The sequence below is a fragment of the Triturus cristatus genome, chromosome 6 (genome assembly GCF_964204655.1).
Source record: "Triturus cristatus chromosome 6, aTriCri1.1, whole genome shotgun sequence".
NCBI lineage: Eukaryota > Metazoa > Chordata > Amphibia > Caudata > Salamandridae > Triturus > Triturus cristatus.
In genome coordinates, this window is record NC_140589.1 from 1,843,746,118 (window position 1) to 1,843,762,649 (window position 16,532).

Here is a 16,532-nt window from a genome sequence, read left to right on the forward strand (position 1 = left end):
TCTGTTCGTCTGTCTCACGTTTCCGGCGGTGAGGAGCTCGGGGGATGCCAAGATGTGAAGTCACCGCTGTGCTCTCCACAGACGGGGCCCACCCGCCGCATCCGCCCCTGCCTTCCCTGCCGGCTCCATGCATCGCATCCAGCCGCCCTTCTTCTGGTCCTGCTGCCCGTCGCCGCGCCTGCCGGTCTGTGCTACTGGGGGGTCTCGGCTGGAGACGGGGGCAGTGGTTACTTGTTCATATGAGCCAGATCGGCCCCTGGTCATTGCCTCAGGCACGGGTGGCGGGCTGCAGACGAGGGCAGTGCGCAGTGGTTACATGGGGAGTGCTCATGGGCATTTCCTCGGGCACGGGCTGGAGACGAGGGCAGTGGGCAGTGCTTACATGGTCACACTGAGCAGGAGGGGGCTGCAGCCAGGGTTGCAAAGTGCGTTTTAATCGCAGAACAGAGTGATAATGCATATTGTAATCCGTTTAGCTCGGCAGCTCTAAGGCAGTGGTGTGCTGAGGCCGGCCTGGGCATCCCTCGCACAGTAACCAGTGTGGTGTCAGTGGTTAGTCTCCTCTGAGGGCCCTGGTGCCCCCCACTGGATGATTGACAGGTGCCCCTACTGAGCAATTCGGCGCAGACAACCAGTTTTACTGATAAAACTACATTGTGCGCAAGTGATAATGTGTGGACATCGGCTTCCAGTAAATATTTCTAATTTGTGAGTCACCAATAAAGTGTCTTGATTTGTTTGTTTCTGTCACACGTAAGTTACCCCAAAAAATGGGCTTCGATTTTGCTTTACTAATTGCAGAATGTATACATCTCACTTGCAGACATTTACGTTTTGTTTTTACAAAGGACATGCTACTACTTTTCCTTTATAAACACCTGTACCCCAGCAAGTTTGAGAAAGAAAAGTAAAGACAATTTTGTGACCGACGGCAAAGTGAGATGAGTTTGTAAACCACATTCCCCATGTAAATAAAAAAACAGTATCAGACGACATCACCTGACATTTGACCGCAGTCTTTGAAGCGCAGCAAATGTAAAAAGATAAAAACAGGATTTAAATGCACCTTTATTGACCCTCCAAAACTCGGGTCGGGGCCCACAGTGTGTCATGACTATGCTCCAACACGGGTTTCTTACATTTGCTGAACGCTTTCCAAATGAATGTCTAGCTGCTTGGCGTCCCTTTTGAACGTCTCATCCGTCCCACATTATTGAAACCCTCCTGTATTTGCTGATTTAAATAACAAAAAACCCTGGCATTCTACTGAGCATGGCCTTCATGGGGAAAACCGTGCTCTGTTTTATGGAAAAATGAAGCCTTCTCCAGCGTGTCCCTCTTCCCCCATTCATTCTGCCTGACCTGTCCTGTGAACGCGGAGTCCTTGTGGGGACTGAACTGCAGTCGCACTGTGGCTTCCTGGATCCCAGGTTCTGCTCTGCCGAAGCTTCACGTTAAATCTGGGCGGGGCGGCAGGTGAAAGCCAGTGTCTAGTGCGCAGTTTATTGCTGTCCTCCCATTGGGTGATGCGCCCACACGCCATATTGGGTCAATACTTATGCACAGCTCTGAATGTTCTGCTTCTGTTCACCCCTCTTTGTAGTTGTGTTTTGTGGAGACTGACACTCAACTGAGAACCCGCTCTTTACAAACCAAGTATGAAAATCCCTAACCTTCTGCCCTTCCAAAGATACTGGAAGTCCTTATCTTCAACTAATCCTAAGTGAGCGTCTGCAGCCACGTTTACACTCATATGTGCACCAAGACTGTTACGTTCATAATGTGCATAAACTGAATTCAACTGAGAGCCCAAGTTATGTTATGGTAGTCTATATAGCGCGCGGTTACCAGGGGGGTGGGAGGGAGGGTGGGGGGGTGTCCTGACGCTATTACCTTTCCATTACCTAAAACAGCAGACGTAATGGAAGGATGAATTTGTCATAACTTAAACAGGACTATTTGTCAAAAAGCCATGTGTTCAGACTCTTTCTGAAAGATATTAAGTCCGTGGAATGTCTGAGATAGTCGGGGAGGACATTCTAGGCTTTGGCTGCCCCGAGTACGAAGCTCCGACCTCCCCAAGTGGCTTTTTTGGTGGCTGGCACTGTGATCAGCTTGGCTCCAGAAGAGCGAAGATTCCTTTTCGGTGTAGCACTTCTGGAACTTCCGGGCACCCATCATACCTTAAATTCTCTTGAATTCACATTACCCCAGTTGTCGTCCTGTAGTGTCATGACTCTGAAACGTCAGATACATGAAGTAGTGCTTAGCAAATCTGAACTAATGAGTTCTTAATAGTCACATAAATTAAAATGTGCTGTTTCCTTAGTTATATATTAATGTCCATTGCCACAGACCCACCAGTTTTGCTTCCACATGAAGCTCCAAATTCTCTGCAGAAGTGTACATGAGCTTGCTAGATTTGGTTCCTTCCTCACGTTCCTTCTACTAGTGCTTGATTTACCTACTGGGGTCGTCGGCACTTGCAAACACAAGGAGATGATGGACGGAGTGCTGAAACTTTTCAAACACTCGCCCCCAGTCACAGATCTGGGTGGAATCCATCATCATTCTTAAGTTCACTTTGCCACCCCAGTTCAGACACAGCTATATGCAAATGAGTCTTGACCCTGTGCCTCATGGGAACAATTCAGCCCGAACTGCCAGCCATGTCTTCCCTGGACCGGAAACAAGCGTCCTGAGACCGGTTTCGGGCTAACACCCCATGTAAGCCAGGCTAGCTTGAATCCAGTGGCAAAGTGAGCAAGAGATCCACGTCTGGGCATATCCTGCCAATTTAGGGTGAACAAAGCAAACATGCACACGTTCGGCTGCCTTCTCACCAATGCTGTGAGGCATAGATAAAATGAGTCCGACTTCTGTCCACAGGGCTTATCTGCGTGTTTAACACTGTTTGGCTATTCTTTTCAGAAAACCTTTTGAATCCTATGAACGTCAGCTTAAAACATGGTCTGCACACTAGTGTATTGAAGGACAACTGATTGATTCATCCAGCTGCTTTAAAGTAAAATCGACTAGTTTGGGTTGTAAAAGGGTACTTGATGGTGGTTGCAACCCATTTACAGTAGGCCTGTTGAGTGAAAATTCTGAAATCTAATTACTGCAGATAGGACAGCAAAATATTCAATGTAGCCCCTAGACGTATGTCTGTACTCCGTTCTGATTCTTCTCTCTTTAATCCGCTCAGCTGAACTTCAGGACTCTTTTTAGTTTAATAGATTTATTTTAACTAAATATTCCTAAACTTCTCACACACATCAATACCGTAGAAAGATATAAGCAAGTACGAATCGGAGTTTACAGTTCAAAAAACAATTATCAGTACATTCATGCTTTGTTATGAGTTCATTTCTGTTCATGTTTTTGCTAATAACCTGTTTTGTGGAGATTTCCATCAGGGACTTTAGTATAATTAAAAGCGAAACCCATCTCTACACATCTTAAACCTACAGTTCTGCTAAGACTAATAGCACATCCCTCCGTGTATGCCTAATATATTGGAATTTCTGCTTTTGTAGTATTTTTTTTTTTTTTTTTTTTTTTTAAATGCTTAGAAGTCCAAAGAGAAATTAATCTTTGAGATTCAAATTACAGCTACAGCTCCATTTCTTACTTCAAGCCTAAGCTTTTTATGGCGCTGACACAAAGTAAACCGTGCTTACAAGTATCTAGCATCACCATTCTACACCGTAAAAAGGTGTGCCTTCTAAGAATTCTCTTCTATAAAAAGATAACCTCAAACTGACCCTCCCATGGGCTTTGCTGGATGGTTTCCATGAATCTAGTTATCAAACCATTTATTATTAATGAAAACAGTAGCCCCACCTCCAAGGTCTTATTTGACTGACCTATCCATCATGCACATCGGGCCATACATACATCTCGACTCTTACGGTTTATTCTATCAATATGAGGATTTGATGATCAGTCTTCTATGTTGGCTTTTTGATGTTTGCTGTGGCAGTACAATTGATTGCTGTCTTTGTTGTTTTCATGATCCTATTGAACATGCTCTCATTTCATACTGGCTACGCTCCATTATGGCAGACTGTGGCTTTCACATAGGAAATGTAGGCGCAGTCAGTACATACCTAGTCAACGGAGCCCTTCATACACCTCAATCGATTTAAAAAAAAAAAAAAAAAAAAAAAAAAAGTTCCTGTCTCAGGCTGGGACTGGACTGGACTGGCCTGGCCTGTTCTAGACGCTGACTTTTTAGGTCTCGTCTAGCATTGCAGCGCGCATGTGCTGCTCGCTCTGCTTAAATGCCCGATAGACAGCGAGCATAACACTGCAGCACCTATATCATCAACTACAACTGATTGGTAAAGTAAGCCAATTGTAGTGCGCTGCTCCCCAACTACTGCTCGCTCTGCAAGACATATTGTGGTAGAGGAGATATCCTAAGGGTACTTGAAGCCCCGCCTATCCTTTTCATTGGCTGGCATCATCGTTGATGCTAAACGGTGGCCTCCGATTGAAAATGAGGCTTCTTTGTTACCGGCCTGTCCCCTTTTGGGATGGCCCAGCCGGACTGGATCGTTTGCTTAACGGCTGTCGTGAGGGAATTTCTTATCTAAAGGAGGCGTGTAGTGACGGATCATGTTTCCGAAGTCTGTTTTTTTTCCTCTAAATGTGATTGTCTGCCAGTGACGACATTACAAAACAGCACCGCGCGCAGTCTACACCGAAATAAAAAGTTCACGCTACTGTATTTTTCCTCACCCTAAATCTAATGTTTAAACATATTTCTGATATACATATACCAACTCTTTCCACCCCCCCCCCCCCCCCCCCCCCCCCGCCAGCCGCCGAGGCTCCCTTCAACTAGTCAATGCTCAACACCAGAGTCCAGCCTTCCTTTGTTTATTGAGGTCTCAAGACGCCCCCTCACGCCCAAGGGGCTCCTTTCGCCTGGCCTTGCTGTAGTGTTGTGCTAACTGTAAAAAGGTGGGAGATCATCATCACTGCAGATGTGTGAGATCACGATCACTGTGCAGCTATAGGTGTGATATCACCATTACTTCAGATATAGGTGTGGAGATCACTATTACTGCAGATATAGGTGTGGAGATCACTATTACTGCAGATATAGGTGTCAGATCACTATTACTGCAGATATAGGTGTCAGATCACTGTTACTGCAGATATGGGTGTGAGATCACTATCACTGCAGATATTACTTCAGATATAGGTGTGAGATCACAATCACTCCAGATATTACTTCAGATATAGGTGTGAGATCACAATCACTCCAGATATAGGTGTGATCACCACTGCAGCTATTACTCCAGATATAGGTGTGAGATCACCATCACTGCAGATATTACTTCAGATATAGGTGTGAGATCTCTATCTCTGTAGATATAGGTGTGAGGTCACTATCTCTAGATATAGGTGTGAGGTCACTATCTCATTCCTACTTGCGCCGTCAACAGTCACCATGCTGTCCGACTTTCCTTTATCGCAGACGAGGCAACAGAAGTTTTTTGATACATACTATCTAGTTGGGTTGGCTGATACAATTGCGGCCACCTTTATGGTTATGTCTGGTTGACGCCATTAATATTTTGAAACTAGGCCCTGATGAAGTCTTATGGAATATCATCCTTAGACGAAACACGTGTTGGCTTCTGTTTTATCGTATGAAAGCTGTTCCTTTATGACCCGATGAATCGGAAATAAACACTTTGGTCTATAAAAGTCAAATATGGACTCGAATTCTTATTGAACATTAAGGTGTTTACTATTTAAACAAGTCTCCTGAGAATCAATGCCAAAGCCGTGACTTCAAGAGACCTCAATAAGAAGATGCAGATTGGACAAAGCATTTATCTATTAACATATTAATCTGTGATCTTCGAATTATTTCCATGATTTCAAATTGAAGGTCCTGATATATTCAGTTTGCTCAGGGAACTAATTGTTTCACTATCTCTAGATATAGGTGTGAGATCACCATCACTGCAGATATTACTTCAGATATAGGTGTGAGGTCACCATCACTGCAGATATTACTTCAGATATAGGTGTGAGATCACCATCACTGCAGATATTACTTCAGATATAGGTGTGAGATCATGATCTCTGCAGATATAGGTGTGAAATCTCTATCCATGCAGATAGGTGAGATCACCATCCCTGCAGATAGGTGAGATCCCCATCCCTGCAGATAGGTGAGATCACCATCACTGCAGATAGGTGAGATCACCATCACTGCAGATAGGTGAGATCACCATCACTGCAGATAGGTGAGATCACCATCACTGCAGGTATAGGTGTGAGATCACCATCACTGCAGGTATAGGTGTGAGATCACTAGCTCTGTAGATATAGGTGTGAGATCACTATCTCTGTAGGTATAGGTGTGAGATCACTATCTCTGTAGGTATAGGTGTGAGATCACTATCTCTGTAGGTATAGGTGTGAGATCACTATCTCTGTAGGTATAGGTGTGAGATCACTATCTCTGTAGGTATAGGTGTGAGATCACTATCTCTGTAGGTATAGGTGTGAGATCACTATCTCTGTAGGTGTAGGTGTGAGATCACTATCTCTGTAGGTGTAGGTGTGAGATCACTATCTCTGTAGGTGTAGGTGTGAGATCACTATCTCTGTAGGTGTAGGTGTGAGATCACTATCTCTGTAGGTATAGGTGTGAGATCACTATCTCTGTAGGTATAGGTGTGAGATCACTATCTCTGTAGGTATAGGTGTGAGATCACTATCTCTGTAGGTATAGGTGTGAGATCACTATCTCTGTAGGTATAGGTGTGATATCACTATCTCTGTAGATATAGGTGTGAGATCACTATCTCTGTAGATATAGGTGTGAGATCACTATCTCTGTAGATATAGGTGTGAGATCACTATCTCTGTAGGTATAGGTGTGAGATCACTATCTCTGTAGGTGTAGGTGTGAGATCACTATCTCTGTAGGTGTAGGTGTGAGATCACTATCTCTGTAGGTGTAGGTGTGAGATCACTATCTCTGTAGGTGTAGGTGTGAGATCACTATCTCTGTAGGTATAGGTGTGAGATCACTATCTCTGTAGGTATAGGTGTGAGATCACTATCTCTGTAGGTATAGGTGTGAGATCACTATCTCTGTAGGTATAGGTGTGAGATCACTATCTCTGTAGGTATAGGTGTGAGATCACTATCTCTGTAGATATAGGTGTGAGATCACTATCTCTGTAGATATAGGTGTGAGATCACTATCTCTGTAGATATAGGTGTGAGATCACTATCTCTGTAGATATAGGTGTGAGATCACTATCTCTGTAGATATAGGTGTGAGATCACTATCTCTGTAGATATAGGTGTGAGATCACTATCTCTGTAGATACAGGTGTGAGATCCCTATCACTGCAGATATATAGAAAACCTACGTGTTCGGTATACGAGAGTTAGGCTATTGGCATTGTAATGAATACTGGTCTGGCCCAATAGCGCAGCGTTCGCCAGATAATTCTGCACTCACATGCTGGAAGTCAGAAGTACATGTTTTGATTGAGCAGAAGTTGTGTGCTTTCTCAAAAAAGTACTTGCCCTCAACGCAGATGTGATCATTGTCTTTATTCAGCTACATAGACTTGAACTTTCAGGGAGACAAACATGACATTGCAATGTTTTTAATGTGCCTTAGATAACTAGATCATTTGTTTTTTTCCCCCTCTGACAGCACAGATGAGCGAAGGTCGCAGTTATTAACTTACATGGATTTTTTTTTTAGGTCTAGCTTGACAATGCAACTGTCACCTGACCTACCCAACATCCACCAGTATTACTGAACATTTCTTTGCTTCCACACACACATATATCTATTCCCATGCTAGTCACTTGGAGTTATGACTGACCTAATACAGCACATTCATAACGCTTTAGGTGCTCATGACAGAATGGTTCCGTCATGAGCACCAGTGCTCCTGTGCTCATGATGGAACCGTTCCGTCATGAGAACAGGGGCACTAAATCCCGCTGCTACAGACAGGAGAGGGATTTCCTTTTTTTTAAATTGGCCTCGGGAGGTTGGGGAAGATTTCCCAAGATGGCCGCCGAGCCCGGGGCCAAAAATCCAGGTGACCCCCCTTGCAAAAGCAGGTTGGTTTGTGATAGGTAATTTTGATTTCTTCTCAATATGTTTTGAGCCCTTTCCTGTTGCGGGTACTTGACCCACCTACATGACTGAGGTACCATTTGTGGATCCACGCAGATTCCAGAATTGTCCATCACAGAAACGTGAGGAAAATGTTTATTTTTTATTTTACAAAGTTTGAGGTTTGCAAGGGATTCTAGGTAACCGAACCTGGTGAGAGCCAGACAAGTCACCCCATCCAGGATTCCCCCTGGGTTTCTAGTTTTAAACAATTTATAGGTTTGCTAGATTGTCCTAGGTGCCGTCGGAGCTAGGGTTCAAAATCTACAGCTAGGCACTTTTCAAAAAAAGAGCTAGTTTTCACTGTGAAAATGTGGTGTGTCCACGTTAAGTTTTGGGTCTTTCCTGTTGAGGGCACTAGGCCTACCCACACAAGTGAGGTACCATTTTTATCGGGAGACTTAGGGGAGCACAGAATTGTAGAGCAACTGTTATTACCTATTGACTTTCAATGTATTTCTGCCTTCAAAATGTAAGACAATGTGTAAAAAAGAAGTCACTTTGAATAATGTCATATAATTCAAATGCTGGTATGGGTACCCACAATTTCGGAGATGTGCAAATAGCTACTGTTTCTAAACTCTGTATTTTGTTCATATTTCAGACATACATAGGTGTCTTTCATACCGATTTTTACCTGTTTATATTTTCCCAAATTAATTGCTATATACCCGGTACACAATAAAAAATCATTGCAAGACGCTGCTCAGTTATTGGCTCTCGGGTTCTTGGTGAACCTATAAGTCCTATTGTCCCCACAACCAGAAGGGTCCAGCGGATCTAACGGTATATTGCTTTAAAAAATCTGTCATACTTTGAAGAATTTACAGGTGAAAACGTTGGCACAATTGGCGTTTTTTTTAAAACTCATTTACAAGTCCTGTTTTCAACTGTTAGTTTCTATGATAAAACCTTATAGAAAATTACCCCTTTGTGACTTCAGAGTTTTGTCTACTTTTCAGAAATGTATAGCTTTCCAGGATCCATCAATTGCTTTCATACCCCTTTTTACCATTAACTGGAAGGAGGTTGAAAGTACAAAAATAGGCTATTTCCCAGTAAAATGCCAAAACTTTGTAAACATTTTTTTGGTTTTCTGACAAAAGTCTGTCAGTACCGCGAAGATGTGAAGATGGGGATTTCAGCACCACAAACCCTTTGTTGATATTATTTGCAGGGGAAAAAACAGACTTTCATCTGCAGCCATTTTTTCCCATTTTCCACATAAAAACTAAATTTGACTGTATTTTTGCTAATTTCTGGGTCCCCTCCAGGGGACTCAACCTACCCCTGGGTACCTTTAAAATCCCTATGGTGTTGGAAGAAAAGGACGCAAATTTTGCGTGGATACCTTATGTGGTCAAAAAGTTACAGGGGCCTAAGTGCAAACTACCCCAAATAGCCAAAAAAAGGCTTAGCACAGGGGTGAAAGGCCTAGCTGCGAAGGGGTTAAACTAATTTAGTCATGGGCACTGGACGTGTTGGGCGAAACCGACCTGGACAAAGGCAGATTGGAGAGAGAAGCTTTGCAATAGTAGCCAAGTAGGGTGTACCACAGGGGTAAAACTCGTTTTAGCAGAGTCAGTAGGTCTGGCTTAAATGTCCTGCCATTTAATGTTAATGTTATTCAGACTTATAAAGCTCGCTATCACCCAACAGGCATCCTGGCACCAAGTACCCTAGTCTAACCGTACACGGAGAATGCATTAAAATGCCTAGCTGATAGAAAACATTATACAGTAACTGTGGGAAAGATCCAGGTCTTTAATTTCTTCCTAAGCTGCAAGAGATCTCCTGTCTAAGGCCATAAGGTAGTGTATTCCATATTCGGGTGGCTGCCACGTTGAAGGCTCTACCTCCAAGTTTAGTCCTTTTAAACTTGGGTACTGTTATTAGTTTAGCTAAGGACGAGCGCAGATTTCTGTTAGGGGCCTACCAGTTAAACTTTTGCTGCAATGGTTTAGGCCCCATACCATTAATGGCCTTAAAGACTACACACAGTGACTTAAACTGAATTCTCTACATCATGGGGAGCCAGTGAAGTTCCCTATGAGCCAGGGATGCTGATGATCTACGTGGTTTCTTAAGGGCTAACTTGGCCCCCATTGTCTGACATCTCTGCAGTCTCTCAATGAGATACTTAGGGGCCTCCAGCAATAAGGCACTGCAGTAGTCCAGCCGACTCAAGATCACGCTTCTAACTACTTGTGCCCTAGTTGCGTCTGGCAGCATTGGGAGGATCTTTCCTAACACCCTAATGAGGGAGAGACTAGTTCCAGCCATTTTGTTAACTTGAGATTCTAGGCTCAGTCTGCCATCAATTACTACTCCCAGATAACATTCCGCTTTGGAGGGTGTTGGTGACTTGTCCGCTGACATTGGCCAAAAGTTTATCGGAAGTGGACATGGGACTTTCTTAGGTGCACAACAGACCATCTTGGTTTTCTCTCCATTAAATTGAAGAGTTCTCTTTAAGCCAGCGTGCAGTATCCTGCATACATGCGTGGAAGTTATCCAGGAATGTTGCTTGGTCCCCTTCCAGCGACAAGATGAGCTGCGTGTCATCCGCATAGTTCACCAAGCTGACCTTGTGTGATTTAGTAATAGCGATCAGGGGACTCATGTAGATGTTAAACAAAATCGGGCTAACTGCTGAGCCCTGTGGAACACCATGCTGGATACTGACGAAATCTGATCGATCAGAGGAAAAGCCACTGCCTGTTGTCTGTTTGCCAGATAAGATTGAAACCACTGTAGTACCATACTCTCTACCCCCACATCACTCAGTTTCTTCAGGGTGCTTTTGTGGTTAACCGTATCGAATGCGGCAGACAGATCTAATAGGATCAGTATGACTTGTTGTCCCTTGTCTACTCGCATTCGAAGTTCATCAAGGACAGTCACCAGAGCTGTTTCCGTTGCACGTCCTGGCCTGAAACCAAATTGTACATACTCTAGTTTGTTATTACATTACAAGAAGTTTGAGTCATTTACTGACCAGACGCTCTATAATCTTCACAGGGTATGGTAGAAGTGAGATTGGTCTATAGTTTTTTGGATTCAGGGGATCGAAGCTGGCTTTCTTCAGCAGCAGTGTCACAATTGCTTGTTTCCAGCAAACCGGTACAGATCCGCTGCTTAAAGATTGTTTGCAAATTTGCCGAAGCGGCGGGAAGAATTCTGTCTTTAGTTCTTTCCAGATTTTATGGGGTAGCGGATCCATTGGGGAGCCTGAGGAGATGCTTAAATCTAGCTTAATAAATTCCTCTTCTGAAGGGATATCAAAATGATCCAGAATAGCTGATCGTTCTCTATCTAAACCTATCTCCTTCTGAGGCGGTGGTGGTGAGCCTTTGTGAGTGCTATCAGGGTCTTCAACTTCATCTGTCTCATATGATCTGAGGCCATCAATGATATTATTAATTTTTTCCACAAAGAAGACTGCTAACTTATCACATAGCTCCTGTGTGGCAATGATCTTACTTCTTGTGCAGTCTGGATTGGAAAGGTCTTTTACTATTTTGAAAACACTCTGTTTTATTGGTGGCCTTCAATATAATATCTGCATAATAATTGGCTTTAGTCATAGTAATTTCTTTTTTTATAGTTATTCCTGACTTTTCTTAGGGAAACTTTATCCTCCTCTGTATGTTGTCTCCTCTATCTCCGCTCTGCTTACCTGCAGCCCTTTTTAAAGTTTTTTTAAACTTTCATTATACCACGGGGCAGACTGCCGACAAGGTTTTTTGAGATTTTTCAGAGGGGCAACCTGGTCTAACATATTACTTATTTGGTCACAAAACATTGTGTAGTTTTCATCCACCTGTTTAAGTCTAGAGGACCTAGCTTTGGGCAGATGGAAGAGTGTTTTGCTTTTTCCAAGAGTCCCTTCCAGTCCTTTTTCCTACCAATGTTTACTTTTACTAGTGGTGGAGATATTGCGTCTAGGTATAAATGCCAGAAATTTTACCAAATAGCTATCAGACCAGTCTACAGGCAAAACGTCCTCTAAGCCTATAACAGTTTCCGCAGATAAAATCAAATCCAATGCGTGTCCTCCCCTATGTGTTGGGTCGGTTACCCACTGTTGCATGTTTAAATTCTCACAAGATTAGAGAAGGTTATTAAAGGCAGTATCTAAGCTTCCATTATGCCACAGATTGAAGTCCCCTAAGATTATCAGTCTCGCATGAGTAAGCGCCATATTGCTGAAGACATGAATGAGTGCTTGCTGCTGATGACTAAACCTGGGGGTCTATAGCATGCCATTCCGGTCAATAAATGTCCTTCGTGGTCCTTCAAAGAGAATCCCAATAATTCTGAATCCTCCACCTCATCAATATCCATTGAGGTGATATTCCATTTGAAAATTACCCCAACCCCACCTCCTCTACCACATTTCCTAGGCTTATGGAAAGCTTTGTATCCAAGTGGACAAGTCGGCCCTAACTCAAGGTCTGAGTCCGGGCGCAGCCAATTTTCTGTTATGAACAGTATATCCAGTATTTACTTATGTTTCTGCATTGAAGCTAGGCTAGCATCCTTGGACAATGCGTGTTGTGTACAGCTGGTTTCATTTATACAAGAAACTTTGATTAGGCAAGGAACTTTGATTATTACTGTTTGGTAAAGTGGTGGCTGTATATTTTTATGTTTGAATTGAGGTCTCTTAACATAAAATGCCCTCGCTTTATGTACTGCAGTTTGATAAAAGGCTTATTGTTTAGAATCCATGTGACATACATGATAAAATGTGGCAAAAAGTGTGATTGATAGTAGTTTTGAAATTTAAATAGTCCCTTGTGTTGCAATGGAACCATTTTTTGTTGTTGTTGACGAAATATTGCATCTTCACTGACATTTGCACTTACAAGGTTATAAGTTGCTTGGAGTGTTACTCTGTAAATTGTTTTATATTTTTTTTCGAGAGAAGAGCCTCCATTCTCTGCTTATTTATTTAAATGGCAAATTGTTATTTACTGAGATTATTAGAAATGGTTTGAAATTGGGTGAAAAAAAGCATTTTCTATGTTTAAAAGAAATATATATATTCCTTTTTCTTGGACGATTATGATACCCTAATTTTGATTGTGACACTTATTGATGCTGAGAGACTAGAGAAAATGATTGGGCCTCAAGACGTTTGTTTACAAAATCTACTGTTATATCGGGGAGTGGCTCCTTTGAGGACAGCTGCGTGTCACTGTACATGGTTGGATTGTTGACTATTGAGTCATAGAGGTGTTACTGAATGGTAAGACCTGATGGGAGTAGTAGGGTTTGTTGACGTGATGAATATCCAGAAATGAATACAGGGTGTAAAGCTGACCTGGGAGGATGGTGGAATCCAGTGGCTGACACTTAAACACCGGTTTCCAGATCTGCTGTTGGGTCGCAGGTTGGCCTCCGTTAAATCGGGAGCAGCTCTCTATTCTGATTCCTTTAGTTACTGGGGTTGTATACAGACTGCTACATACTGCTGTAACCCATTTTGGAGTGATTCCCATCCAGAAACTTGAAGGAAACCATCCTGATTGAAAGGGTTCAGTCAGTAGCTTGTTAGGAAAGCTGGTGAAGATATTTGATGATGCTGTTATACCTTGAAAGCCTGGCATGCAGCTTTAAGGGTTTCAAAAGGCCAGTGGTTTTCAATACATTTTTATCTGCTGGTTGAGATGAAAATGCACACTGAGTCGCTGTTTCCCAATTTTCTGATCTACAATTAATGTTTAAATCGCCATAGATGAGACAGTAGCAGAGCATGAGACTGCTTGGTTATTGATAGTTGAAGTAAATCCTCTGTGGATGGCTCAATGTAGGAGGCTAGCTGTCTGATAGTGAAGCTGTTGCACACCATGTTTTTTTAACAAGACCGGTTATTTGTCTGCGCGTGTGATGTCTTAAGTGGGCTCCCGGTTTTAAGGTTATTTTGTGTTTAACATTTTCACCTATATTTATCCAAATATATAGGTTGGCCTTATTAACATTTGTCCATTTTTATTCTGTGATTTGAGGCTAAATGAAGTTGTAAAATAGTATATTTTCACTTTTATTTAACAGATAAACGCACACTCTTACTTTATCTGTAGTGTTTTAGCAAATTAAGCACCAAAAACTTAATAAAACATTGCACCTGCAGATAAATATCAGCATTGTACTACAACTATATGTTGACATATTCCCGTATTTCAGGAAATCTCATTCTGTGTTTTTGAACTTCCCATTCTTTCTGCTCAGTTTATGGCCTGGAATTCACGAAGGACTACATGGAGTCACTCACAAAAAGTCCAATATTCTATCTTACTTCTACTTTTAAAAATAACTACAGAGAGGATACACATTGCTCTCCGCTTGTGGTTGTCTGTAAAAACAGAAAAATTAGAGCCTTCGATATAAGAAATATCCTCTGTGCAGTGCATAGGAATTTGTGAAATTCTGTGGCAAGATGTGGTTCATAAACTGTTGCAGGTTTTCTTTGAAAGAATTTCCCTTTCCCTAATTTTGTAATTCCAGGTCCATGTTGATTGCTATTCTTTCTGCCTTTGTTTTGTTAAACATAGAATTTAATATTTTAAGCTGCCACCCCTGAAAGTAGCATTGATGTTTTTACCAAGTTATGTTCCCACAATCATTTGAAACCTTCATGGAGTAATCTGGGAGGCAAGTACGACATTATCCATCACTGCAAGATGTTAATACTCTAGCTGTCACCTATTACGTTACCCCTACTTCAGATAACTTTATTAATTCCCAGTCTTCTTTTCTGATATTTCCTACTGGACCTTATGTCCAGTACGAAATGTAAGAAAAATGACTTTAAAAATTAAGACGTAAATTATTCGACCTTTCAGTGTCCTCAATCTCTGATATGGAATCTTTAGCAGTTCTTCAAAATTATGCTAGTGTATTTGCCTCTCAATAGTCGCCCTATGCCGCCTTATATTACCCATTTGAGTTGTGAAGCAAACAGTTAATTTTCTTTAAGTGTCTTTTATGAATATTTTTAACACACACTGATAAAATTGCTCTTTTTTTTCTACAGGAATTCTCTTGTACTTATACACTTGTGTCTGCTGTGTGAATCTTCATTTGCTATCATTGGCAAGTGATTTAATTTGGTTTCCATAGAGAATCTTCTTTGAGGCATGACTTATTTCACCATCTTTCTGCACTGTGCAAGAATATTATTTTTGCATAGGTCTTGAGCGTGATGTGGGTGGAAGTTGCTTGTGTCTCCTAATCGGTGAACTACCATGGCATGTGTGAGGCTCATGTCTGGTCCCTTCTCTTTCAGGTAAACCAGCGCAATGTTCCAGGCATTGACAGCGCCTACTTAGCTATGGACACGGAGGAGGGAGTGGAGGTGGTTTGGAACGAGGTCCAGTTCTCAGAGCGCAAGAACTTCAAGATGCAGGAGGTGGGTGATTTAAAGTCCATGATTGTGCTGTGACTGCGTGTGGGAAATGACTCCAAGCTGGACACTGTTGAGAGGTTTTAAGCTGTTCATAAACCCATGGTTTTCCAGGTGCTGGCTTGTTAGTTCTAGAAGTACATAGCATGCAAGATTTTGAAGATTTTTCCACAAGACCTTGACGATCCAGCCAGCTTTATTTTTACATCGGCATGAAACGCAAGCTAACAGTTACTGCAGTGCCCTGCTCATAAAGATGGACAAAGACCCAAACCAGGATAAATATAACTACAGTGACATGACAATGGACCTGGGAATCGATAACCAATCTGTTGCTAGTCTTCCAGAGCCCAGGATGGCTGCATACTTGTGAGAAAGGTGCTGGAGCCAATCTCTTTGATAGCACAGGCCTGGCAGATGTCTGATGTTCAGCTTGAAAGTGCCCAGCTCCAGCAGCATGTCTACCAACCAAAGTTCATACTTTGTACATTTTGGGGGGAACCATATCCTTCCTTGTGATGCCTAGTGCTCATTTAATATCTAGCCTGCATATTTTATTTGCAGTATGGGCAATTGGTGCCTTAAACTGAGTGGGAGACAGATTCAGATAGCACTGTCGTGCTTTATTTGGTTGATTAAACACTTTTTTTTCAATGAGTAGTTGAAGTATACTAATACAGGCTGCCCAAGCACTGATTAACCCTAAACTGAGGAAACAGCTGATTGTTTGTGAATGTGTAAACACTATCAAATGAAGACAATGGACAAGCAATCAAAATATTTCTATGATTGTGGTATTAATCTATGAGGTTGATTAGCGTTGTTTTTCAAGAGGTACCATAATTTTCCAAGTATAACTTTGGTAGAAGTTCATTATGTAGAAAACTGTGCCCTCTTCCTATAGGTCATATTTTGGTCAGTATTACATTTGTAAACATGTAG

The 16,532-nt window shown here is 42.2% G+C and overlaps 1 protein-coding gene across 1 annotated transcript in view; it reads left to right on the forward strand.

The window, feature by feature from the left end:
• The window catches only part of NRBP1 (nuclear receptor binding protein 1), a 435,736-nt gene that overhangs the window by 50,540 nt on the left and 368,664 nt on the right, over positions 1-16,532 (forward strand). The window contains exon 3 of the mRNA XM_085613305.1: positions 15,474-15,596. Within this exon, the coding sequence (XP_085469431.1) occupies positions 15,474-15,596 (123 nt within the window). The remainder of the gene's footprint in view (positions 1-15,473; positions 15,597-16,532) is intronic.